This window comes from Phasianus colchicus, chromosome 7, assembly GCF_987193195.1.
Source record: "Phasianus colchicus chromosome 7, bPhaCol1.hap1.1, whole genome shotgun sequence".
NCBI lineage: Eukaryota > Metazoa > Chordata > Aves > Galliformes > Phasianidae > Phasianus > Phasianus colchicus.
The window spans coordinates 25,106,085-25,133,807 of record NC_143442.1 but is presented as its reverse complement, the minus strand read 5'-3'; the positions used below and the strand labels follow the sequence as shown (position 1 = coordinate 25,133,807).

The 27,723-nt window shown below is 48.0% G+C and overlaps 1 protein-coding gene and 1 long non-coding RNA gene across 11 annotated transcripts in view; one reads left to right on the top strand and one right to left on the bottom strand.

The window, feature by feature from the left end:
- LOC149917282 (uncharacterized) overlaps positions 1–23,768 on the bottom strand; it is a 39,949-nt gene extending 16,181 nt beyond the window's left edge. Inside the window, exons 1-3 of one of the 2 annotated variants that reach the window (XR_016468351.1) lie at positions 22,623–23,768; positions 21,444–21,595; positions 2,776–4,158 (exon numbers count right to left, since the gene is read on the bottom strand). This is a non-coding gene — a long non-coding RNA (uncharacterized LOC149917282). Of the gene's footprint in view, positions 1–2,775; positions 4,159–21,443; positions 21,596–22,622 lie in introns of those variants that run through there. The other variant, XR_016468350.1, reaches the window with a different exon arrangement.
- Positions 23,769–24,119: 351 nt separating this feature from the next.
- KLF7 (KLF transcription factor 7) overlaps positions 24,120–27,723 on the top strand; it is a 111,714-nt gene continuing 108,110 nt past the window's right edge. For 7 of the 9 annotated variants that reach the window (XR_016468343.1, XR_016468342.1, XR_016468344.1 and 4 more), the window contains exon 1: positions 24,139–24,596. Coding sequence is in view for 2 of the 9 variants with exons in the window: in XM_031601263.2 (XP_031457123.1) it covers positions 24,495–24,596 (102 nt within the window). In the remaining 7 variants the exon portion in view is untranslated. Of the gene's footprint in view, positions 24,597–27,723 lie in introns of all 9 variants that reach the window. The other 2 variants (XR_016468345.1, XM_031601264.2) reach the window with 2 other exon arrangements.

Here is a 27,723-nt window from a genome sequence, read left to right as displayed (position 1 = left end):
CCACCAGCAATGGGACTGAAATGAGAAAGAGCAGCAAAGCACTTGTGCCTCCTGTGCCAGGCACTGGCATGAATTAGGCGGCTGTTTGGGCCACAAAGGGACTCAGCAGTTTGGAGAATACCCTTATTACTTTTTTTTAAAATTTAATAAATACTTTTGCAGTGCTTTGGGCAGTAAGTCTTCTCTTCCAGGTCGGCAGGCCTGAGAGGGCTGACACGAGCAAAGATGTGTGGTTTCCATGTGGATCCTTAATGTAGACATGCTGCAGCACTGCAAAGGGAATTGACTTCAGCACAAATCAAGCAGGGCCTTAAGTGCTTTGTTGAACAGCAGCCGAGCTCTTGGGTAATGAACACGAGTGACAAAAGAAATAAAGAAACAAGACATGATAGTCTAATGTGGTTGCAGCAGGGTAACTGTTGTGATGTTTTCTGCGGTGTAAGGGGACACGTGAACACCATCCATCAGTGCACACTGCTGCCATCTTTCACCAGAGGCTAGCTTAAAAACCTTGAAGACTTGGCAATTAAGGGGACTTCTAATTGAAACAGAACAACGGTAGCATTTTAATTGCCATGCAGCTCCCCTTCAGAGTGCCACAGTCTAGAAGAAATCCACATTTCTACGTGAGGGTTTAAAAGCATGTTTTAAGAATCATACAGAAATTCTGTCGTGCATATGTTTTCTCCCAGGAGTGATTTGCATAGATATGGATGGCCTCATTACTACACAGTACTAAAGGTGCAGGCAGGGATAGAAAACACACTGCTTCAATGGGCTGTGTTTGCCCTGTGCACCATCATGCTGGAGGAAAGGGAGACAAAATTCTGCAAGAGGAGATGCTGGCAGTGATAGTGTTGCCTGTGATGGTACCCAGGCCTGCGCCGGGCAGGAGTTGTTGGCAAATAGAGGATGTAATTTATTAATATACGTTTATAATTCTTTCATTTATGAGAGCCCTAAGGCATGCTGCAGCAGACAACTCTGCTGATCAGCTGAATAAAAGCTTTTTGAGCAAAGATTGCACACCGTGTAGGGAGCAGTGCAATACAAAATCAATGTGTTGGATGGGAACTTTCTGCAGCAAGCGGTTGAGGGTGCTGCTGTTTCACAGCCCTGATCCTTGCCCAGTATCAAGGCAGATGACAACCAAAGATCAGTGTGTTGCTGGGTTTTGTTGCTAATTAACTGCTGGATGCCACTTGGGATGCAGAAGATGTGGCCCATGCCCATGCCCTGTGCAGACCCCATGCAGACCCAGCCCCGCGGGGGCCCTGCTGATTCCCTTGGTCTCAGCCCCTCACCCCACCAAGTCTCTATGGTGGGAAGTTACGGAGTAAAAGGCTCCATCTGCTGCTGAGGTGTAGCTAAGTCTGCAGACAGAGATTGTAGCAGATAAACACACTGATCTTGCTCTCAGCAAATAAAAAAAAAAAAAAAAAAAAAAAGGCCATTGGAGGACTTTTTTTAACCCACAAAGTAAAAGCTTTATAGCTAGTATTAATAGGTTTTATCTGATGAAAACATTGCATTCATCAGGGATGGGCTTCCCTCTTCCCCTGCAGCAAACATTTGAGGAGATGTTTTAATTTTTTTAAGCTGTCATTGATTTTTCGGAAGCAAAAATGGACACGATCAAGCAGAAAAAAAATCCATTTTGTTGCAAACTGACTTTCATTTGGGAAAACACTTCACTGTATAGTTTTCAGCTTGGCCTCCCAGCTTGCTCCCTGACCCACTCTTCTGTGGGTCAAAAGGTTATGGGAGGTTGATAAACATTACAGATAAGTGAAATTGCTTTAATCATAATCAGAATGTTAATATTCCTTCCCAGACAGCACTGTCCTGCTGCTTTCTGCAGGTTGGCCAGAGCTGCTGCTGCTGCACCAGGGAGCTGCATGGGCGTGGAAGCCGACGTGCAACGGACTGGGGACCTGCAGCAGCCAGGAGCTGGGAGCGATGCCCCATGCACCTTCCTTCTCGGTATTTGCAGCTCAGCATCCCACGGCCGACGGCCTTGGATGCGTTTTGCAATCATCTCCGCTTTGTACCAACTCGAGGAAAACCGGGAAAAGGTGAAAAGCAACGAAGCTGGCTCCCACATTGTTCGTTTCCAAATGAGATAGCAAAGCTGCTGCTCCAGTCCGCAGGGGCACCGTCTGCCATGAGTCAGCAAGCAGCCAGATTTACTGCCGATTGATTAAATTAGCATTTGTTACAAGCCAGAGAGGGAGGCAGAGGGAGAAATCCTCTTCGCGGCTCTTGAATTATTTATACCCCAGAAGCCTCCGGCGCAGGCTGCAATGTACCCACATAGGGACGTGCTGGGACCTTGTAGTACCCCATATCCTCAGACAAAGTTCGGCAATGGGGTTGCCCTGTGTGCATGGGTCCATCACTGCCGCACTGCTCCAGAGGGCATCTTGCTTGCCTTGTTTTGGTGACGGGCTTTGTTTTCCCCATAATGGCGTGATGGATGGAAGGGAAGCACCACTGTATTTTAAATGCCCTGCACCACTGAGTCTTTATTTAATTGTGTCAGAGTGACTGTAGGTTTCTGCAAGGAAGGGAAGGCAGCGCTGGTTTTGCTCTGCTCCCTTGGCAGGAGGCCAAGCATGGGGAAAACAAAGCTGAATTCCCACCAATTTGACGTGAGATCTTTTTCCTAGGCACTGATAATTAATCTGGATGGAGTCAGCCAGGCGCTCTGAAATCTCAGCACAGCCTGTCTCCAAGTGCAGCACTCAAGACTTGAGACAGTGGGCTCAGGACATGGTGGGTGCTGGAGCACATGCGTCCTCCTGCAGGGGCTGCTGGGCTGGGCTGTGAGTGGCTGCTGGGATGAGAGAACACAGGGATGCTGAGAAACATGTCTTACAGGCAGGCTGCTGAGCAGGCAGGTTGTGCTGCACAAGAAAATCTATGCAAATCTGGGCATACAAACAGCCAGAGAGTGAGGACCAGGACCACAGGTCTTTCATTTTTGCTGCTCTGTCTTATTTAAGACCTTATTTAAGCCAGACCTGATCTGGACAATAGCACTGACCACAGTGTCCATTTATTTGCAGAGTTGGTAGCTGGCTTGAGTAAGAAATAAGGAAACTCTTCCTTTTCTCCTACAGACCAATATCCACTGTGACACCACCAGGATGTGTTTCCTGGTTTGACCATGTGTGAGCCCCACAGCTTCTTGCAGGGGAGAGGAGGGTAGAGCAGAGCAGAACAGTGGTGTCCCTGGGCAGGGGACTGCCAGCATGCCTGTCCTGGAGAAAGAATTTGGGTATTTACATTGCATCTTACAGTCAGCCATCAGATATTCACAGCAAGAGATAAATGAGGAGAGGAGGGGTGGTTCGACTGCACAAGGGCTGAAAAGGGAAATAACTTTTTACAGCCAGCCAATTAAGTTATAAATCTTGTTGCATCCAGGATTTATTTAATTTGTTCTCTGGACGTAAGTAAGGGGGAGGCATGCACTTGGCCAGCCTGGCCAGGCTTTGAGAAGCAGTGCCGGCATCCTGTGGGAGCAGCACTTAGTCCTGCACCTGTGGTGTTCACCATGGTCCCACTTGCCTCAGGCTTGCAACGGCATGGCTTGAAATTTTGCAGGGAAGAAGAGACGTCTTTGGAGGATATAAAAAGGTTGGCTTGGCCAGGACAAAATCCTTGTGCCAAAACAGGCCTTGTGAGCCTGGGCTGACCATGCGGCAGCTCCCACCTCGTGATGCATGGAGACAGGGCACAGGGACAGCTTAGGCATCTTACAGCTGCTGCCAGCAGCCAGGCACCAGAAGACACAAGGTCAGCCCCTATGCTGGTCACCCCTGCTGCCTCTCATCATTCCTTTGTGTCAAGAACAGGGCTTTTTCCTTGCAAAGGTCATGGTGCATCTCCTCGATACAGGGAGTCCATAGTGATGAATGGGTGTCCGGAGCCCTTTCCCAGCCAGCCTGTGCAAACTCCTGGACAACACTGTGCTGTGAAGCTCCAGGTCTTTTCTGTCACGGGTCGGAGGAATGCCAAGGTGAGCACAGCCACTGATGAAGTTTCCAGTCATATTCTATTTTAATAATGAGATCCTCCATTTGTTCAATTCCTAAAGGTGACCCACAAAGGCAAATAAAATCTGGGCTCGTGCCCAGTGTTCACTTCCCTGTGCTGAAAAAAAGAAAAAAAAAAAAAAAAAGATCTGGACATATGTATTTTTACAAAGCTATGTTTCACGCATTAGAAAATTTGGATCCCTGCTTAACTTCAAGACTCTAGGGGGACAAAATAACTCATAAACAGTTTGGCTACAATGGTTTGGCTGAGCATTGGAAAGGTGACCAGAGCATGCCATTTACTGTCCTGCGTTCCTGTTTGGTTTGTTACTAACACCTTTAACATCTATTGCTAAAAAGGCCAGATCCTTGCAGTAACACCCACATCTCCCTGCCACATGTCCTCCAGCCACCTCATGGCAGGGAAGTCCTGGGAAGGCAGAGGAAGGGCAGCACAAATGTGGATGCTGCAGATCTTTGTTCATCTTTGCCAGGATGTGGGCAAACCCATGTGGGATGCCCCTGCTCTTGCCTGGGAGCAGGACAGAGGCACTCATGATGATGCCTGTGTTTAAAGTTTGAGATTCCCAGATGCTTAGGCAGCTGGGGACACACAGACCTCTCACAGACCTCTGAGACACCTTTTGATTTCTGCCACTTGTGTATGGGGGATGAGCTCTCACCAGACCCAAGCCAACTTGACCAGACTCTGCTGGGGCCAGGCTCCTTGTTGACATCAGGAGGATCTGGACCAGGGACCATCTTTCACAGGATGCAAATCCTTAACTTGAACTGCTTCCACTGTCAGCGGTGAGGCAGCATGAGGCACTACCTCTCTGTCCTGGTTTTCTATTTATCTCTGCACAGCTCTTCAGCCCATTTTGCAGATGCTGGGCAAATCTCCATCAGGCACTAAGCTCTTTGCAGAGAGGTACGCTGCTTCTGGCTCTGGGGTCTTGCATGGCAGCATAAAAGCTGCTGAGTTTCCTCCTCTCTCTGAGCTGTTCAGCTCCACAAGAGCTCCCTGCCACTTCCTTCTGGGCATTTCGTTGGCTTCTTGATCCTTTCCACTTGCCCTCTGCCAAAACCAGGGCTGCTCTCCAAACACACCTAAAGTGTTTATTGGGTTTTACGCTAAGTTTAGTAAAGGCTCCTTCTTACCCTGGGGATTTCGCTTGTGTCCCTGTCAACTCTGCCTTTGAAAGCTTTCCTACTCATGCTCACTAATAATTTATCGCTTGGCTTGTGCTTGGCTTCCTACTGTTCTCTTGGCTCCGCCAGTCTCCCTCCCGGTTCGCTCATCTTCCTCATGCAGGTCTGAGAGCAGGAACCAGTTAATATTTCATTTCTTCCCTGCAGGCCACGTCTGGCAGGCATCAGGGGACCAGCCGCCCCCAGAAGCAGCACGAGCCCCAGAGCCAGGCACAGCCCTCCCACATCTCACTTGGCCGCCTTTGTGCCTCGGGACGCCCAGCCCCACTCCCCGCCCCACACCCACCCCCCAAGGGCTGCTTTCCCTGTTGATAATCCATTATCTACATTTAATGCCTCGCTGACGTCCTTCCCTTTGTCTGATGGTGAAACCTCGACCAGATGTGAGGCTTCTTCTGTTACTAATGGCAAATCCTTTTGCAATAGCTGGTCGGAAAATGGGGAAACTGTTTTCATGAAGTGAAAATTGAAACATTGGAATAATTTTCATCCTGCAAACCTCACAAAGGAGTGGTTTTTATTTGAGGTCATTTCTATATATATTTTCTTTTCCCAGAAAAAAACTTGTAGTTCAGACGATGAGTTTGTGTTAGCGCTCTCACCACTAAACATCTCTGCTGTCCCAGTGTAGTTCCTATTACTCTCACGTTCCACTTCAGACAAAAAATGAACTGGCAGAAGGGAGGTGGCACAGCCCAGGTCTGACTTATGCCCTGCTGGAGCAGCGTAAGGCCTGGGATAAAGCCTGCCCTGGGCAGAGCCATGACAGCTAGAGCAATGAGCCCTTGCCCTGCTGACAACTTAAAGAGGGTCAGCCACAACTCCCCTATAAAGCAGAGGTGGTAAGGTGTGGCTGAGGATGGTTCAATCATTAGCCACCTCCCTGAGCAGTAAACTACACAGTGGGAGCACATGAGTGAAGAGCAGAAGGCATCCCTTGGTGCAGTGCCTGTTGGTGGGAGAACAGACAGGCACAGCAGCACCCAAACAAAGTCCTCGAGGGTTTGCAGATGGAACCATGACACTGCAGGCTAGGATCTAAACTGAGACCCCCAAGCTATGGGCGTGCAGGTAACACAGCACACAGCCCCTTTCTGGGGAGAAACAGCACTAGCCTGGCACTTTGCTTTTGCACTTGAGCCTTGTGTGCTGGGATCTGCATCGCCTTTTTTGATGAGACAGATGGTAAGAGGAAATCCTGGACCACGGGAGCCCTGAGCCCTGTCAGCAATGCTGGGGAAGAACTGTCCTCCCGACCAAATGCTCATTCTCATCACTACAGATATACCCATCTATGTTTTTCCTTCAGATGCAAGCATTAATTTCTGCAGCTAATCAAAAAGTCATTGAAAAATGTCAGTCTGAGAGATGTAATCTCTCCTGTTTGAAGAACTGTCGCTGAAGGCCCCCCAAAAAACCTGTAAAGACATGACTGTGTTCTGGTGTGTGTGCCCAGAGCCAGGAGCTGAAGAGCCTCCCAGCCTTACTCACAACATTCGTCCATTTCAGAGGAAACTGCTATTTTTTCAGCTTTGGTCTAATTCAGAAGAATTTTTTGTTTTTAATTTCTGAGTACAATGACATACCTGTGAACTGGAAAGGTTTGTGTTAGAGCTGTGGAAGCTCTCATGTCCTGTCACTTAGGAGAAAGAAGTTGATAAACTCATCCGATACTCCAAATAGTTGAAACAATGGATAGAATATGTGAAATGAAGACATGCAAGGCAGTGTGAGCACAAAACAAACTAATGCTTGAGAGATTTAACAGGAGGTGGTACAGCAAATGCACAGAATTACAACCACAGCATGGTCCAGGAAAGGAAGAGCAGGCAGTAAAATAAGCTGTGAGGGATGGCTACTGGGAAAGCAAAGGAAGAAACGAAGCAGTAAGATGTAGGATCAGCAAAAGCTGTCCTGGATCTGTGAGCTATTTTCCCCACGTGATTTTTCCTATGGAAGCAATATGGAAGCTGGTAGTAGGACATGGGACACACAGACAAGGGCTGAGTGTTTCCAAGGGGATGTTCCAGCATCCACAGGTTTTGCAGCTGCCAGCTGCACTCACCTGCTTGATAATTGAAGCAGGCTCCCCATTCCAGGGCAAAGGCAGTAATTGCAAACAAACACTGCCTCTGTTGGAGTGGTTCCTGGAAAGGGGAACAGAAATCAGGCAGACCCACTGCTGGCACACAACTGTAGGGAAGAGTGGTGCTGCTTCAGAGAGAAACACAGACACAACAGGGTGCCTACTGAAACCCCTGCCTCGGCCGCCCACTTCCCACTGGACCCCTCCCGTGGGCACTCTTTCCGGTGGGGCTGTGTCTGGGCACCTCTTTGGGTTTCCTCCGAATTGCTGTGAGGTGTCTGGCTGTGCCTGCCCTGCTGGGGAGGAGGGTGCAGCACCAGCATAGGGCTGAAGTCCCTGAGCAAGAGGTTCCCTGCTGGTCATCACACTGCAGGAGATGGATGCGGTGCTGCTGGCCGGCACTGGAGAAGGATGACATCATTGCCATGTCAGGGAAAAGCTTATCCCACTTCTCCTTCAACCCGCACCTACAATTTTCCCTTTCAATCTCTCTCCAATCCAGCTGCTCCCACATGGGTTACTAATATAGGGCACGCAACGGGGCTTCTCCCCGCCTGGCCTATCCTCATCTATTCAGCTAATTAGCTTGGTTTTGCTGGAGGGGGATGTGGGGAAAGGGAGGGAGAAGTAATGAAAGGGGAGGGGGAGATCTTGTCCAAAATCCGCACTTCTGCTCCATTTTACCTAATCCTGGGCTGGTCCCAGCTTTAACGCCATATGCAGTGCTCTACAAAACTGGGGGCACGCTACTGCCCGCAGCAGCAGCAGGTGTTTGAGCAGTATTGCTCCTGCCCTAGGGAAATAACAGCTCCCAGCTGGCCAGCGAGGTGCCACAGAGCAAGCAGCAGAGGACTTGTGTTTGCTTGCCCCCCACCCCTCTTGCAGCCCCGGCACAGAGTGGGCCAGACACAGATGAGTGTTTTAGGGGCGAATCACCCCCTTAGAGCACCCACCAGCACCAAAAATACCCACAGCCAGACCAGCGTCACGCAAGCAGCTTTATGACTCCTTTAGTGGGGAATGAGTGGTTAATTACCATGTGCCACTGCTGTTAACCTCTGCAAATAAAGTCTAATTATCGCAGATTAATGAACAGAGCAGAGGCACATCCGACAAGCCGCTGCTGAGGGTCTCGCAGGGCCACATTTCATCATCTTTCTGAGCACCGCCATCCTGCCTGCCTCACACCGTGCTCCCCTTTGAGCAGCTCCCTGCCACATTTGGCCTTGCCACCCCTGGGCGGCTGCACCCATGGAGAACCTGCAGCTGGCCAGCACTGCTTTGTACTGTACTGTCCCTTGCTTAGAAAGAGGAGGTACCCAGCAAAACCCAATTTTGAATAACGGTTTTGAATGTTCTGCCTTTCAGTGAAGGTTATCCATATCCTTTCCTAGGTTCAGTGGAATGAGAGGTGCTACCTGTGCCTGGCTCCATCCAGCCATACTGAATGACTGAACTGCATACATTTGATTGCAAATATCTAACTGAAAAATGAGATGTGCACAGACAAAAGCAGAGAGATATCAGCACTTCAGAGCACTACCAAGACAGAAGGGGGCTCCTTTTGAAGGCTGAAGCCCCATATAGTGCAGGGATGGTCCTACAAGGACAGTCACACACCATGGCCCATCTCTTCCCATGGTTTCATCAGGAATTCCCGCAGGCCAAAAATCATCCAAATCTCCCATCTCCTCTGGGAAAGAAAAAAACTCTAAGCACACAGGTAGCTCTCATAATTGCAGGGACTAGCTCAAGAGAGTCTCACAGACTGAAAAAGCAGACAAAGGGAAAAGAGAGCACAGTTATTGATTATTTTTAAACCCACACCATCTTGAGAGTCCCATGCCCAGGAGGACTGGAGCTCTGACAACCACAAGTGTAGGACTGGCATGGCAGTGCTCCAGCAGTGCTTGTCAGAGCTGTGTGGCAGGATTGGGCCGAAGCTGAGGCCTGGGGGGCATAGGAGGTAGCTTCAAAGAGAGGAGCATTAATAGTTTACAAGATTTTATGGTCATGTAAGGAAAGCCTACACTTCAAGCACCAGAATAAACAATGAAACGTTTTTTTTTTTTTTTTTTGCTATTCTTCTGGCTTATTTTCAGCACTTGCTGAGGGGCTGATGCTTTGTCTCTTACCCAGTGACCAAAAGTATCCTTTCAGATTTAAATAATCCCGATGAGCATCACTACCATGCACACATGAGATTGCTGCACGAAGGCTTCTGTGCTGCAAAATTACTGGATTTTTTTTACTCTTCTCGTTATTCAGCCTGAATTTAAGTTGCCAGTCTCAACTTCCCATGCTCTGAAGCCAGGAGGGATGCGCCAGCAGAGAAAGGAAATCCATACCCAGGGATGCACTGCTGCTGCAACCGATGCCTAATGGCCCTCGCAGCAGAGCTCCAGCAGCCTCAGCTGTGCCAGACTGAACATTTCCCATTGTCTCCCTCGTGGAGATGTTGCTGCTGAACAGCACAGAAACGTCCCTGGCCAGGCTGTGCGCGAGAGCTCCGACACGCTGCTGCACCAAGAAACCAGCAGATGTAGAGGAAGCTGAATGGGCAAATGAATGTTAAAATAATTGGAGCCACCATTTCCGACTTGATGAATATGTTGCTCAAATTACAGCTCTGCCTTGAAAACATAACAAAACAAAAACTCCAATGAATGTAACATTAATTTAATAACAGCAGAACTTGTAAATAATGTAACATTCATTTAAATGGTTGCTCATGCAAGATCTCTTGAGAGGAGTGCAAGGGATGTTACAATTTTGGGGATGGGATGACGAGCTCTGTAGAATGCCGTGTTTTATTTGTGGGATCCCAGCAGCATGCGGCTGAGGAGCCGCATGCAGCTCCCAGCCCTGCTGATCAGAGGGACTCCTTCTGCTGAGGGAACACGCTGGGGGTGGTGGCTGTGCTGCATACCTCATGCACAAGCGGGGTATGCTTTTCTTCCTGCAGTGATCAGTGTGACCATTCCCACAAGCCATGTGCACACAGCTCTCAGTACCCAATTCCTCTCTCCCTCCTTCACGCTGTACATAATTAAGATAAAATCCCAGTATTTTGGTTCCTGATATACACCAGTCACTCACCCCAACTCACAACAGTTACAGCAAACTTACCTCACTTTATTCGCTTAAGGAAATGCTTTGCCCCAAACACTGGCAACCCTGTCTGCAAAATGATTTCTCACAAGGAAGCTCCCTCCTCCTGCACACACCCATGGGGTGACCAGGAGGGCTGGCACTCAGGTGAGCCATCCATCCAAGCCAATTGGTGACAGCCAATACAAACACAGCATGCTGCTATGGACTGTGCAAAATCCATGTGGCTGCAGCCTTGCACATCCCATGCTCTGTGGGCGAGCACCTCTGGGGACTGACCTTTTCCTTCCTCTTCCTTTTCCTCTCCTCTTTGCTCAGCTGTGTTGCAGGCTAAAACTCTCTGGAAAGGTGTGTGCATGCCTCCTCCTTGCTGGTCCCCAGCTCTCTCCCCAGCACTGCCCCATGCCTGGCTGCAGGGCGCTGGTGGCTCCCACCCCACAGATACAGCCCAGCTGTCCCCCCCTCCACTTTGGCTTCTGTTCAAGTATTCCACTTCTCTTTCACCCTCAAGGGTGAAATTAAAGGTGGAATTAAATTCACAGGAACACAAGAAAAGCAGTCCAGGGCCCAGCTTGTAATTACCATCCAACCCAGAGAAAAGCAGAGCACAGATATTCGATCCAACTCTTTGTCCTTTACACTTTTTTTTTTAAGTTGGCCCCCCTTTTATTTTTTCTCTTTTTCTTTCCTGCTGTAACAGCCTCTTGCCAGCATCCACAGCCTCCTTTTGCCAAGGACCTCTGGGTTTTTTCCCTGCCTGCTTCCCCTGCTTTATTTATTGACATATTCAATAATTCAGAGGAATCTTATTTTAAATGCACAGGGCAGAACTCGCCCCCAGGTTTAAAAAACAAATCCTGTCACGTTTGGCAAACAGCTGCACACAAAGACAGACATCAAACATATGTACCCAAGTATGCAAATTCAAAGAATCAATAGGTGGAGAGCATTCTCTATTTCCATTTTTCATTTGGAAATAAAAGCTCGTGCGTAACATCATAATAATATTGCTGTGTCGGTGTCCTTGGGGTGAAGAGTATCCTACAGAATGCACCCCACAAATAAGCTTTCCTTCCACAGTGAAGGTCAGCCTGCTGCCACAGGGACTGTTCCTACACAACCAAAAATACTTCACGGAGAACCGATCTGCAGGGCTGGGCTCTAACTTAACACGACAGCCTTCTCCTCCTCAACCCAGGCATTGCTCTGTGCCAGCTGCGGATGGCCCCAAAGCAGTGGCACTGAGCTCTGGCCAACCCACCTCTACTCTCCCTGGTTGAGCACCTTGCCCAGCTGGGATGGTGACACGTGGACTGAATGCGGATGGACGCCTGGCGCTCGTTTGCCCTCTGGTCTGCAATGAGCCTGTGCAGTAAATTTATTCTGTTCCACTATGCTATTTGGAAGGTTGCAGCTCCCTTTTCAGCGCCAGGATTGCATTTATTTTTCACTTCTCCCGTGCCCACCACGCTGCACAATCTCACAGTTGACCAGCTCACTCCAGCCATCACCTGTCATGTAATTGCCACGGTTTGTTTATAGATAATTGAGAAAGAATTGTAAACGCGCCGAGATGATTAAGATATACACAGCTGGTGTCACCAGAAACCAGGAAAAATGAGTATCGAGGCTGCATGAAAGAGTAGCCTGTGCTGCTTCACAGTGACTCATCTAAGACCGTTATCCTCCAAAGGATGCCAAAGGCAAAGAGCCTGCATTGCAAAACCGCCGGTCTGTGCCTCTGGGATTTTTTCATACATTATCATTTTCATCTCGCTGCTGTCAGTCGTACAATAAATGTGTGCATCAATACAGTAGGGGCAAGCAGGAGTCTGTTTTGAAGAGACATTGGCATTGTCTTATAAATGTCAGCAGCTGAACAACGCAGGGCTCTGTCACCCGCTACTGCTTCTATCACTTCCCTTTTATTAAAAATACATATTGACAATAAAAGCTCCAGCTAAGAAAAAAAAGCCCCTCCCCCCAGCAGAAAGACCTTGCTCCGCTCTTCTTGGAAAATCTTTAAAATGTGCCCTGAGAAGTGACCTTACACATCTCCTCACCTCCTGTGAGTGCCACTGAAGTATGCTTTTAAAATCTGGCAGCAAAAAGGGAGGCTCCTGCAAGCATTTGAATAGCCAGGCTTCCCAGAGCCGCCACAGGAGCAAATGTTGGAGCTTTTTAAAATACTGCCTCTTGTCCAACCAAATGCTGCTGCCCTGCAGGGTCCCCACGCCCATCCCGGGGAGTTGGAGTGGCAGGAGCAGGGCTGGAGCTGCTGGGCAGCGCAAAGAGCCATCGAGCTGGGAGCCGGGCAGGTCCGGAGGGGATTTATCCCACTTGGCTCAAGTGCTGCAGATGGTACTGGCACAGCTTTCCTATGATGACAGTTTAAATGATAGCCTTTTTGGTAGACAGGTAATTTTCTAATAGAAAATTATCTTCCAAAGTGGAAAACCCTTTCCTTTCTAAGTAATGCAGGACAGAGAGGAAAATCTCAAAAAGCATCCTGTGAAAGCAAAGGAGTTTTATTTTAGCAGTCACCACCCAAAATCTCAGTATGCCCTAAACCTCACACTTGGACTACATGATCTTATTGGTCTTTTTCAACCTTAAAGATTCTGTGAATTTTTCTCTTTTTTACCACTTTCCTTTATCAGGAATGGTGGGGAAAGGGTGCTGGTGACACTTAGGAGCAACGCTCGCTGTACGCAGCCCGCTGTGCACTACAGACTCCCTCCTATCTCCACTATGTCCTAGAGATGCTGTTAGGCAACTATTTTGCCTTCAGTTTACACCTGCTTACAGCTCTTTATCAGCAAACAAAAAGCTGCAGGTCCCGGTTCCTACACAGGAGCTCCAAAGGAAATATGTTGCTCAAACACAAAAATGTAAACAGCGCCACATAAACGTCAATCATCATGACTCTTAACCGTTGGCCACTTCCAAACTATCTGACTGCAAGTCTAATTGTTTTATGGTTAGAGGAGCGTTTAATATACTATGAACAGTTAAAAGTTAGCAGTTTGTATTCAAAGTGATTAATGGCACCATATTGTATTTCAATTACTATGAGATACTTCCCCGTAATAAACGATGGCAATAATATTCACATTAAGTCAATAAAGAGCATCTTCAAAGCGTGATGTATAAATGCCATTATCGCAGCATAATTTGAAAGCATCACACAAGGTAGCAACAGTGGTAACAGAGATCCCAGCAACCAGAGGTAGTTGTTTGTTCCAATACCTAGAGAGTTTCTCCCCTCCTGAGTGCCTCATAGCCATGTGCCCTTGGCACAGTGTGACTCAAGTATGAGGCAGAGCTCGCACCCTCTCATGTGGGAAGCAATAGCAAGTTCCCATTGCTTTCAGCTACAAGTTCATAAACACCAGAGATGCTTTCTACAGCCTTACACCCTGGAATATTGATGCATTCCCCAACAGGGAGAGAAAAAATTAAAAAACAGGTGGTTCTTTTTTTTTTTTTTTTTTCTTTCTTTCTTTTTCTTTTTCTTTTTTTGGATTAAGAAGCAAGAAAATTAATTTCGACAAATAGTGAGTTGTTTTGTGTTGGCATCTTAATTTCATTTTGTTTCATTTCACTAAAAACACACTTGGCTTAGATGTCAAAAAATTGCATGTATCAAAATCAGATACAGTATTAAATATCATCTGAAGATAATGATAAATTAATAACTTAAGAACAGTATATTTACAGTTAGTAGAAAATGAAATAAAATGAGCAGGAGCTAGTAAGACATTTTGATATCACGGAAATGACAATTCTGTCTCTATCAAAACAAGACATTTTGACATTAATGAAACAAAACAGAAAAGCCTAAATGATTCATTTTGCCTTTCCTGTTGAAAATAATGCTCAAATTGACATATTCTCACAAAATGCCTCAATTTCAAAAGAAAAGCCACATGTGCTGAAGGAAACTCACTCCAGCTGGAAACCTCTGCAGCCCTTTCTGCTGAGGGGCTGGACCCCTGGTCATTTTTTGGCACCTCTGCCTCTCTGGTAGGGATTTGGACTCCCTGCCCTAAGGCCCATACATTTCCTCCACTCTGTGCATGTGGGACTTGATGGTCCTCCTATTTCTAAAGTGAAAAGTAAGCAGTCTGCATTCCCACATCATAATGTCACAATGTCATCCCCAAGAAACAAACAATGCACCAAAACTAGTGGCATATCATAGAAGTCTACGAAGCCTTTTTCAGAAAAATAAAACATCCTTTGCAGGTCAGTTTTAATGTATCCAGTATGAGGATCACAGGAAAGTGTGAAAATCTCGGAGGAAGCCATTATCTGTAGATCACTGCCACAGCAGACCATAAAGGCCTCTCCTGAGCTATTAGAGGCAGTTGCTTCAATAAGCATTCATCCTGCAATCAATGCCAAGAAAAACAGTAGTGCCCTTTCAGACTCCCTCTGCTTCAGCAGATATGAGGTGGCCCTTAGGGGACAGGTCCCCAGTGACACCGCTGGACTAGCTTCACCACAGTCTGGAGCTTCAAAGTCCACCTGTTCCTAAAGTACCTGTCATAAAGAACTTGGGGGTCTTGGCAGCAAAAGCACCCCATCCAGTGCTGACAGTGGGTGATAGTCCTGACCTGCACGCACTGTGTGGGGAGAAAAGGGTTGTGTGAGCAGTGACAGCTTCCTCCCCAAACAGGGCCATGGCAGTGCTGTCCTCGCAGGCAGCCCATCCAAAGTTGGAGCAATACATGCATGAAAAATAAAAGTGCTGTGCTCCTTGACACACACACTGTCCAAGCCCAATTTAAAGTGAAAATTACTAGTGGAAAACCTCCGAAGGAAACCTTCAGAGTTCATCAGTCCTAACCCAGTTAATGCTCATAATCTAAGTAACCAATAGTATGGAGCTCTCTTCCACACAAATCACACTCGTAACGCCTACTGCGCAGCTGAGGGATGGAAGCTGCACAGGCTGAGTCTCCAGGTCAACTCAGGCCGTGCCTCGATCATACAAAACTTGGAAAAGTGAGGAGCAGTGTTATTCATTTCCGTAAACACATGTTCCTACTTAAGCCAAAGGGAAACTTGCCATTGACTTCAAAGCAAACCAGAGCAAGCTCCTGCAGCAGTTGCTCTTCTTAAGGAGAATGACTATGCATTCCCAGTTTTGGCACAATGCTTGCAGTCCTGCCCATTTATAAGGTCATGGTCACACTTAACACTGCAAGAGCTGGGTGAAAGTTTTTGCAGGAATACTCTGCTAAAATTCATCGTGTCCACTGATGAACAACGTACTCAAATGTGTGCAGAATTCAGTGAATAGGTTCGTAAAAATGATTAAAAATATATGCAGGATGTAGTGGCTCATCCCAGAAAGGGGTGAGTCACCATTTCTCGCTGCAGTAGGACAACACACTTGAAAACTGCAAGGGTGCAGATGTTCAGCCAGGCATTCATGCTCCCCAGTTGGCTCCCAGTAAGCCCAGGTGTACCCAGGGTGGAGCAGCCGAAGTGAGGGAGGTTCATGGTTGAGGCTTTCTCAAGGTAACACTGTATGTCACTCGTCCCAGCCATGCAAGCTCTTGTGACTCCTCTGTCAAAACCCAGTGATGTCTTTCTGCGTTGCCATGGAGAAGAAGTGATGTCAGAGACAGAAGCAGCTGGTATTTTTCTGCTTCCAGGAATTTGTGAGAGTTTATAGAGGGATCCACATCTTCCTCTGCCTTCACTTTTCCAAGGCTGTGCACAGTTTCTTATCTCCTGGCTTCAGAAATTAGCATGAATCCAATGTTAGAGCTCTGGCAGGAATCACCCAGCATCTGTACCCACAGCCACTCACAAACCAGCTTTCGAGGCAGGGGACTACAGAACAAGACTCAGATCTCCTCAGCTGCCACTTTTCACTTGTATTACCTCTTTGTTTCTTTCCTCAGAAAGAAAAAAAACCCAGCTTGTCTTCTGCAGGCATTTACCTCCCATTACAAAGGAGGGAGGCTATGTTGGTGACCTCCATTTTACCAAATGATTTCCCCCACCCCTTATAAAATAATCTCATAACATTTCCCATGGCTTTAATAGAAATAACCAATTACTCACTGGTGGCAGCAATTGCTATGGGTAGAAAAGGCAGGGAAGACAAACTGCTGGCTACCCTGCTGAGCACTGCCCTGGAGGAAATGACAGCTCAGCAGAGCTCTCTACTCACAAATTGATGTGGGGAGCTGGGCGTATTCTCCCATCGCAGAAGGCTCCAAGGGAGCAGCATCCTCAGGCCAGCCTCTTGGCATCAATCCGCAATATGAGAGAATCCAGTCTTTTTCTGGATCCTGACTCACTTTGTGATGTTGGACAAAGCTTCATCTCTGTTATATTTAACCCATGAGCATCAATGTGCAACCAATACCCCAAGATTTAGGGAGTGCTCTTGATACTGCTGTCTTTCTACCATAAGCCAACTTTATTCACCTGGCCCCCTGCACAACACTGGCTGGAAAGGTGCAAGATGCTCAGCAGATCCCCATTGACCTTCAAGTGAAATCAAAGCAACAAAAAGCAGGGTGAGAGTCAGGCCCAGGACAAGTTCCTCCCACTTTCCTTTCAGCAGTCAATAGTAGCTGGGCAGATGAGGGCTGAAATCCCAGAAGAGCTTGGCTGTGAGCAGGAGTTTGTTCAAAGGTCTGTATTCAAGTAGGATTAAGGCTGAGAGATGGAGAAATCCGGGAAGTGCAGTTGGAATTGGGATGGGAAGGGGCTGCCCAAAGGAAGAACCATTTATCTTGTTTCATTTAACAGCAATCACCAAACAGATGCTCTTTAGAGGGAGAGATGCTGCGGTACTCAGGTGATGTCTGTGTCACACTAGTAAAGCCAGCAGAACCCAACTGATGAGCTAGAGCAGAGAGTTTGGTCTGGAATTGAGTTTGTCTTTGGTCCTCACTGTTTACATGTAGCTTGGTCACTGTTGTGAGTTGTGTGCTAGTGTCAAGCCAGGTATTCTGTTTGTCACACACCTGAGCAGCTGCAATACCTGCCTGCATCCAGCATGATCCACTCTGAAAAGTGAGCTCAAAGCCTTGATTTTCATTCCTTGCAATGATGCATTTCCTTGTTAATTCACACATCCACATTTTATTGTGAGAGCCACATCTTCAGTAGCTACTTGTAAGGAACAGATCTTAGAGAGAAACCCCAAGAGGATGTGAAAACAGCACAGTAAGAGTCTTGCAGCTTCCTGCCGAAGACAAGTTTTGTTTTGAATGAACTGAATTTCCTTAATCTGTGACAAGACTAGAAAGAAAAAGCCAGCAATGCTCTATATCCCTTACTTTCTGGACAGTTCTTTCCTTTGCATATGGAGTTCCCTGTGGTGCTTCGCTTTGCTGCATGTGTTCTGTGCTGCAATGACAGCTCTTCTAAAAAGAGCTCTTGCTGGCTACAGCAAAGGTAAACCAACACTTTATTCAGTGCAGCGTGTATAACAACACAAACCCTGGTTAGAACAATTCCACTAATCCTACCATTTTATGGTAAGGTTTTCTACAGATTTCCTGAGTGTAATCCAACTCAATCATTTAAAGGCCACCAACCCAGAGATTCCTCTTAGAAATATCTTTCTCGTGTCTAGTAACAGCCGTTCAGTATCTCCCATGGTACTGTGTCCTACTGTCACATTGTAGGGTGCAGCAGAGGGACAAAGAGCCTCAGCCTCTGCCCAAGACTGGCACCTCTTCCCACCCAATCCATGAGAAGTCCTGCTGCCTTCAGCAATACCACCAAGATCACCAAACCACCACTACACAGGAATGCATCCTACCGTGCTTTCAAGCATGCTTCTCTGGGCTGAGGAAAAACGTCTCCTTCTTTCATAGCACAAAGACACCTTTGTCCCCAGGCACTATCATGAGTGGCACTGCAGCACTGTTGGCAACAGTAGCCCAGAAGTGTTCACAAAGTGTTCACAAAATGGACACTTTCCATCAGGTGGGAGCCATAAGAGCCCAGCCTGAGCTAACATCCAAGGCTCAGAGGTCTTCCATGCAGCTCATTATTATTTATTATTTGTACTGTGGAAGTACCTAAGAGCCTACTAATATGATCAGAGACTGTTTATGTCAGATGCTGAACACTGACGGAATAGCAATGATAACTGCCCTTGCAAAGAGGTTCAGAGACACACAGATCACTTTGGGCAGAAGGCAGAGGTCTCTGTTTTGCTTCTGTGTGTGCTGACCTTTCTCATCCCCAGAGGCTGGAAGCACAGGTACCACCAGAAATTTGAGAACAACTTCACACCTCTACTGCCAATCTGCTCTTAGATGATTTACAGATTCGTAGAAGGATCTGGAGGGCAAGAGGAGTGAGGAATTGAGTTACACAGCCATGATGCTTTTCTGGAAAGAAGGACAGATGGGTGGTAAAAGGTTCAGGACTTGAAAGACAGAAAGCTTCTAGGTCAGAACCAGATCAGGTCTGTTCAACTATTATTTCAAACCTTCCCTTGAAGCACCAGGCTTTGTTTTTCAGCTCAGCCCAGAGAACTGAACTAGTTGTATGTTTCTGCTTCAGGATGGCACGTCTTGCTTTCTCACCAAACATCTGCATCTGGCCATCAATCAGCTTGCAAAGTCCACCAAGACTGTTGGATGCCCTAAGTTGTGATTATGGGTTAAACCCATTCATCTCTCTAATCCTGGAGGGTGCTCATTATCTGCTCTGCAATTAAGGCCATTGCATTTTTCACAGAACACTGATTTAGAAGGGAAGGGAGTGAAATGGTGCCTGTTTTTAGGAAGGAGGAAAGACACAGGAACCTGCAGTGCTTCATGCTAGACACCTGTTCAATCACTGGAGGTTCAGAGAGCAGCTCACAGGCCAGGAAGCAATGCAGGTCACCTCCAGCCATGCAGGTCTAGAGCAGAGATGCAGATATCCTGCTTCACACCAAGCAGTGCCATGTGCAAGGTGAATGCAAGGTGAATGCAATGTTACAGCATTGCCTCCCAGCTCTAGCAGAGGCCACAGCTATGCCAGCTCCCATGGATAGAGACAGGAGGGGAAATCACTTCTTCCCCAGTTGTCCTTGGGATGCTGTTTTTGGGCTGCACCTGCTAGAAGATGAAGTGTATTCAGCTTTAGCTCTAGCTTAAATATTTCTATTGAGATCTACCTTCTCAGCAATGCAGAGGATCACAGCACCACAATTTGCATCTCTCTGATGTCCCTCTGTCCTCAATTTTTGTGTTGCCCTGAGGGGCAACAAAAAGCATCCACTTATGCTTTCCCCTCACGGACAGTGCAAACAGGAAAAGCTCCCCATGCACCAAGAACATCTGCATTTAGAGGAGCTGTTTGGTGGATGGTGTGGAAGAGCAAAAAATGCAAGGTGGAAACACACACGTAGACATTTGTGAGTAAAGCCTGACCAATGAGCCAGTTTGGAGAGGAACAGAGTAGAACAAACATGCTGGAGAAGTGACAACAAAATGGTGTGTCTGTGATGTGGGGTGTAACCTGCATATTTTGCTCCCCACACTATTTGGAAGAAAAAAAAGGGAAAAAAAAAAAAAAAAAGGTTTTCTTCCTCATGTTCTCATTGCATTTCCCCAGGATGAGCTGTTGAAGGGAAGAGATGGGATCTTCAGCATCCTTCCTGGCAGTACAGTCACGCAGTTTAGAGAAGGTTTAGAAAATTTTAGGAAATGTGAAACACTGAACTACTTCTCATGTCACTGAAATAGTGCTGTGCAGGGGCAAGAGGAAGATGCGGAGCCAACAGCAGAGGCCTTCCTCTAGGAAACTGAGGTCTGAAGCTGGCTTTAGAGCTGTCCCATTGCATCTCTTGAAGCGTCTTCCAGCCACGCCAACACCAAGATGAGCCTGCTTGCTTGGCAATAGCTTTCTGCACCCACTCCTGGAGAGGCTACAGATGTAAACTCAGCAGGCTTCTTAGTGCCAGTCCTCCTCCTCACTTTATGCAAGTGGCTTCACCGAGCCTCTTTGACCTCAGGAGGGACACTGACTGAAGGACCAACGCTTTTTAACAGCCTTGTTGCAGGCTGTAAGTGCAGGAAAGCTGTATTAACCTAAAACCCCAAGGGGGGAAAGGCAGAAACGCATATGGCAGGACAACACACAGATGTGACAGTTGAAAGAACCCATAGCCTACACACCTAGAATAACTTGCCCCTGCTGGAGAAAGTGCTTCAGTACTTTTACTGCCTATGAAGACCATGGGTTTTAAAACTGTATCCTGAGCTGCATACAGGGGATCTAAGCATAACTGTTTCATTGGTACCAAAGGGAATAAATTCAGTGAAACGTTTAAACCATAAATTGATATACAATCCTATGGCTTTATGGCACTTTGTCACTGTCCATTTTAAAGCAATGAAGCAAACAACACCAGAGTTCCCAGCAAACCAGCCTTCCCTGCTGGGTCTCTGTTATGCACCCCCTCACTATCACACCTGCGGTCAGCAGGGCTGGAAATATGATGATGGAAAGCAATCAGACTGACCAAAATTGTGAATCTGTGTACACTGGTGTATCGCAGAAACCCAGTTAAGTGCAGGGGGCAATTCTGCACTCCCAACTCGGAGAGGGTAGAAGAGATTGTTGCCAAAGGTCCTGTGGCAGGCAATGAGACATTCAAGCTCTTTCCAGAAAACAATGAAGTCACCTCTACTCTTTCTTCAAAAGAACAGAAGGAACAAGGAAACATTTTCTTTCCTTTCACAAGGACTAACCACTCTCATGGCTCTGTAATGCAAAAAATAGAAGCCTTTCCCCCTTCCCAGGAGCCAAGATCCATTACCACTATGGTATGGTCAGCCATACCACCCCTTGCATCTTCCCAACATTTCAGCAAGTGCAGCAATGATACCTTTGGGGCTAGCCTAAAAAATCATTCCACAGGCTATTATCTTTACCCATTTCAGGACAAATCTGTGCTAGGGCTGAAATGTTCTCCCTTGCACTTTCTGCAGGTCCAACCCTGCGCCATTTACCTCTATGTTTGCGCAGACTTCAGTGCCATTAAGCCCCGCTGTGTGATGGTGGTGCTCCTTCTCCATGTGAGATTGCATTGCTCTCTGATGGGCAGTGTGGTTGAGCCAGAGCAGGGAGAGTGGCTATCTGCCAGGAGTAAGGTCAGTGTATCCTGAAAAACAAAGGAGTATGGCAAAAATTGCTTTCCATTACCTTTGTGTTAGCACAGGTATGCGCTATCCCAGATGCCGGACTGAGAGCACTATACTCAGTGTATCATCACGTTCATTTTTTTGTCCAGACTTTTCTACTTCTGCCAAATGATAACCCCATTCTGCTTTCTCGACTGACCTCCAAAACAGAATATCCAAGACAATAAAAATGCAATGTCTGCCTGGAAACCACCTGGGCATGCAGCCAGATCCATAGCCTAGCTCTTCACCTCACGGCTCACAGCCAAAATCCTGCCCTCAGACAATTCCTCCTGAAGCCAAAAAGAGCAGCAGACCAGCAGCTGCTCACAGGATCTGGCCGTCAGTTACAGTGCAGCCTGGGCACAGACAGGGATTTTTGCTGGTGCAAAGTGTTGGTTCCACTGGGAACAACTTCCAGTCCAAGGGTGGAAAGGAGGCTGTTCCTACAGGGGCCTACCTTCAGCAGGAAGTTCAAAATCGATGGACAGAAAGATTTTAAGTGACAATTCAAACCAGAGCTTTTTGGTGCAAGCATATGTGACTGTCAGAGCAGAGGGGACTCCTGGGCTGTCTGCACACAGATGCTTGCAGGTACAGAGCTTTCAAAAAAATCTAAGCATGAGCAATCCACAGCTCACGCAGGCCACTGCTCCTGCACTGGGGTTAGAGGGATGGCTTGGCAATCAGAGCACTAAACACCTAACTTAATCAAAGGGTAGTTATGCTTAACAAGGACAGAATTATAGCACCAAAATGTTTTTCAGCCACAGGAATTACAGGATTTGAACATAAAGCATATGTTTAAGTAGCTCGTGCTATAAATCTTTATTGCTTTTGTCCTGTTTCCTTGCCTAGGTCAGAGACAGCCTCTACATATGCATGTGGCCTTGTTCTGACAAGCTCTTTAGGAGTGCTGCTTTTTGAAAGCTTCTTCTGAAACAGCTATTTCTTGCAAAGCCTTTCAGTACAGGAGCTGTGCTACAATACCCAGCTACTGCTCCTTACCAGATCTGACCACCTTAGCTGAGTTCTCTGCTCTTCAAGGTGTCCCAGAAAGGCATTGCTGTGCCAGGCTGAGGCATGCCTGGAATTGGTAACGACTGCCTGGAGGACCTTCAGCATCGCTCACTGCGCTAACCTTCCCTCTCCTCTTCCTGCCAACACGCGCTTTGCCACCTTTGTGGGTGTATTTATGAGAAAGAGCAATTTATTATTCACATCCAGCTCTTCTGTGAGGATGAAAGCGTTGGAGATAGCCACGCTCGAGACAACCAACAGCTCCTGAGGCGCAGTGTGAGAAATGGGCATCCTTCTGAGCCTGGCCCCAGCCTGTGCTGAGCTCTTTGGCAGGAAGGAGCACAAAGGCAGGGGTCAAAGCCTGCAAACACACACGTGTTTCGGTATAGGTGAGACCATTTACGTGAAAAAACGCCCTCTGCCCAGTCTCTCCCAGTTACTGAGGAGCAGCTTCACTTGCCACTTTTCCTCCATGTTTTGGCTCTCAAAATGAGGGTGTGGCGCTTACTGTTTTTTAAAAACGATGGCAGTGCTGCCCATCGGCAGCTTGGAAGACACGTGCCTCAGCGCAGCCACTGTCTGGGAAACTGCTTTATTCTCAGAAGCATTCTTCAAGAGGGGCCTCTCTAACTGCTACACGGACTCGATCTCGGAAAAGGCAATTTGTCTTCATCACTGAGAAAGACAACGCACCACGAACTAATTCACACTGATGAGTTTTGCGTTCTCCCGTCAGTCAGGGCAGGACAGGCAGGACGAGGTGCGTCAGGGCCCCGCACCATTCCGCGCCAGCTGAGGCCCCGCGGCCGCACGGCGGTGCTTGAAGCCAGCAGCGCGCGGATCCCTCGCTGACGAGGAGCGGCGACGGCCTCACGGCAGCGCGCTTCCCTCGCTCAGCGAGCGTCGCGCTCCGTCCCCTTACGAACGGCCTCACGGGTTGCTCTCTTCTTCACAGCCCCCGGCACGAAAGCGGCCCTCTCCCTGCCCAGCCACCCCGGCCTTCCCCTCGGGCCGCACGCCCAGCGGCGGGGAGTGGCGCGGCGGCCGCCCGCCCCGCGGCCGCTCAAGAGCGGCGGATTTCTGCTGAAAGCGGCAAAAGCCGCGAGCCCGAGGCGCGAGAGGAGCCCCGCGCCGCCCCTCACTCTACCGCCACCGCGCGCACCGCCGCCCCGTTATATAGCGCCCTAAAAATAGCTCGCCGCGCGCCGCCCCGCGAGCCGCGGGGAGAAGGCGGGAGCCTCGCCGCCAGCCAATCGACGAGCAGTCGGCGGCTAAGCCCCGCCCCCGAAGCCCTCCTCGCGCTTCCATTGGGCCGCCGTGACTCCAGGCGCGAAGCGGCCCCGCCCCCCCCGCCCCGCCGTTTACCCTACATGGTCACGCGCTGCCTGAGTGGGCTGCGCGCGGGGGGTGGGCGGGGCGGCCGTGAGGCGGCGGCGGCGGGCGGGGGGGAGTCGGGCCGGGTTTGCTGAGGGAGGGTGAGAGGGAACCGGGCGGGGGGGCCCGAAAATAAAGCGGGGAGGGGGCGGGGAGGGCGGCGCGAGCGCGCATGGCCGCGGTGGTGGGGACGGGGACGGGGACGGGGACGGGGACGTGCCCCGGTGCGGCGGGCGCGGGGTGCTCGGAGCGCGGCCGCCTCGGCCCGGCCCCGCGTCCCCTCCGCGCTGACAGCCCGCCTCTCCTCTCCTCTCTTCTTTCTTTTTTTTTTTTTTTTTTTGAAGTGTGACTGAAACAAAACAAAGCAAAAGGGACGCTGGATCTATCATTGGTTGCTTTTCCTCCTCTTTTTTTTATGATCCCAAACACCCCCCTCCAGAGCAAACAAACACACACAAAGCAGAGCAGGGGCCGGCCGGCAGCAGCATGGATGTCTTGGCTAGTTATAGTATATTCCAGGAACTGCAGCTTGTCCACGACACCGGCTACTTCTCAGCTTTGCCATCCTTGGAGGAGAACTGGCAGCAGGTGAATGCTTTACGTTACTCCTGTAAATCTCTTAAGTGCAGGCAGTCGGTGCCTCGGGGCTGCGCTTCTGCCTTTATTTCATTTTTTGTTCTCTGATTCAGGGTTGGTTGTTTTCCTTTTGGTTTTCATTGTTGTTTTTTTCCTTTTTTTTTCTTTTTTTTTTTTTTTCCGCGTGGGTAGAGCTGTACGTCTCTGTCTTTTTGCCACGGCCAGCTGAGCAGCCCGTGCAGCCCTGCCTGCCCGCAGCTGTCCGAGCACCTGAGGCCCGGTGACAGCCGCCAGGTCTGCCTTTGTCACCACTCCTGCTTTTATTTCCTTTCGTTTTTGAGCTTAGTTTTTCATTATTTTTTTTTTTCGTTATTTTTGTTTTTTTAAGTGAGGCTGATCACTTCCAGCCAGTGCTGACAGCTAGCAGCTGGTGGAAACGGAGTAGATCATTCTTATTTTCAGGTAATTAGTACATGTCAATAAAAATCCTAGCTGAAAGCAGAAGCGGGGGCGGGCAGGTGCATGGAGGCAAAAGCTTTGAAGCTGAATTCTGAATTCTGTAAGCAGGGGGGCAACTCATTTTTATTCCTTTTCTCTCTCTTTTTTTTTTTTTTTTTTTTTTTGGAACGTGAGGAGAAGTGCACGCTTCTCGCTGTGCCTTAAGACAATGCCGCCTCTGGCTGGTTCCCATCACCAGTGCCTTCTGGTTCCATGCAGGAAGAATCAGGGTAGTTCTAAAGGTGGAAATCGAGTATTATGAATGCATTGAAATGATGACTGGTGACAGAAAGAAGCTGTATAAAATTAACGACGAGCCCAAATGCATAGACATATAAATAGTTATCTGCCAGGAGAGGGAAGGAAAGGGAAGGCAGCATTCCTCCCTGTAGCCCTGTTTATGGAGGTGATTTTTTGGCAGAAGTGACACGCCAGTTGGAATCCTCTAAACTGGTGTCTCTTTAACAGAAAAAATGTGCTCGTGAGTAAGAATAGTGGAGTGTGGCTGGAATGACATGTGGTGCTAATGCCACGCACAGACCATGGCACCATCAGCTCAGAAATAATGGGCCACTAGTTTTTTTCTTGCAAGCACTCACATTAGTCTTGGCTAGTGTAAGGGCAGTGTGTGTTAGCTCTTCAGCAAGTGACAGTGTGGAACATTTATTTAATTTTCTTTACAAGCATGTGTGCAGGGAGAAATGTGGCCAGTCAGTCTGTGGCTTTGTCGTCTGGCTGTGCTGTGGCTAGATCTTTAAAGGTTTGCCCTAGTAAAATTGTTTTGGCTCCAGCTTTGTGTGTGCACACACCTACAAGAGGTTTACTGACAGCTACGTGTGAACACATCCAGGATTTAATGTGCAAAATGACTGATCCAACTTTGCTTTATCCTCCAAGGGGGTGGGGATGCTTTTGGTTATTAATATTCAGCTCGACATCCATGGTGGTCACATCTGCTTTCCTTTCATAATTTTAACATGCTAATTAAACTGAAGAGGTTGATATAATTTCATAAAAAAACTGATAATTTCATAGCATCGTTGTTGTTGGATGGGTTGCATATTACTAACAGCCTGGGAAGACCAAAGCGAGATAATCTGTTGACATAGCCAGCATGCTTTAGGCAGTACTGTGCGTGATAACTCTGTCTCCTGCTGCCTTCTTTTATGTGTGGCAGAGCAGTGGTTTGTTTGATACCGAACAAAGTACCTACCCAAGCCCACTTGTAGTGTTGCAGAATTGAAATGTAACACTGAACTGGTTAAACCCCACTGACTCTTAGCAGATTTGGAAAGCGAAGTTGAGAAAAAAATTACTACGTTTTCCTTTTCTTCCCCTCAGATCTTCCAAGCAGTGCCCAGTGTTTCATAATACATCCTGTATTTACAATTTGTTTTTCTCCCCTGTTGCTGCCTGGACTCTCCTTGCAAACAATGGGGGAGCAAAGCTGGTGGATTGCTGGTGGCAGCAGCTGCCGTCACTGTACTGAGCATGCTGCCACATGGGCTTGGCAAACCCACTGACATAGAGACCCCGATTTCAGTCACTTGTGAACAGAGCCAGGTCTTAGGGATTTATTCACTTTGGACAAACCGTAGCAGCTTTAGGACATATTGCATGTGTGTGGGTGTGCGCCTGAAGGTATCTCTAAAAGCTGTCAAGGCAGTGACCAATCCTCATAGGAAGCACTGAGGCTGAGGGCAGCAGCTTTAGTTCTGAGCAGAGGTGCTTGAATGGGTCTTGCCTCCACTCCTATGAAGATCTCTAGTGCAAGACCTGTGTTCCATGGCGGCTGCAAAGCAGTGCTTCTGACAGCAGCAAAGCCATGTCCCCAGGAGATTACTTCAAAGTCTCTTAAATTGAGGGAAGTAGTTGTGTGGGTCAAGAGCAGGCTTCCTGGTCAAGCTATGAGCTCAGTTTGTTCTGTGATTATCAGGCTGTTGGCCCTCTATGGAGAGGGGTTAGTCCATGCCAATTGCTGCTGCTAGAAGTAGAGTCTCTTCCAATACTATAAAAGATGTGTATGCCCCACTTAAAATTTGAAAGCACTCTAGCATCAGTGTTGCCACAGTCCTGACTCCCTGTGCTCCTGACTCTGGATCACGCTTTCGTAGCTGAGGGTTTCACAGCTGGGCAGTTGCTCATATTTCCGATTGTGAAACACCATTGCTCAGAGAGGGCACTGACAGGCAGCAACAGGCAGGTTGCTAAATGCTTGCATGTGGTCAGCTGATCTCTCCCTTTTTTCCCTTTCCACTACAAGAGAAATGTGAGCAAATTTGGCATTTACACTTTTGACAGCATTGGAGCTGAATGAGAGCAGCCCCAAATGTGTACAACACAAGTGAATTTTGTCATCTCTTCCTTCCTACATTTCCTTTTTAGGAGGAAAAAACACAAAAACCCATCAGTCCCTCCCAGGCATATTTTACATAATAAAAGTAGAAATACCTGGAGTGAAGCTGGAACAGAATCCATGATGTGTTTTGCATTATTTTGAAACAGATGTTGGTGGGAAGGGGGAGGTTTGGGTTTTGGGCAAGAAAATGCTTGGTTTTACTATGTCAGCTTTGGCTGTCCTCCTTCAGCTGAAGAGCTTGTGAGGTTAGGAGTGTTTTAGAGTGGAGGTTGGGATCTAGTA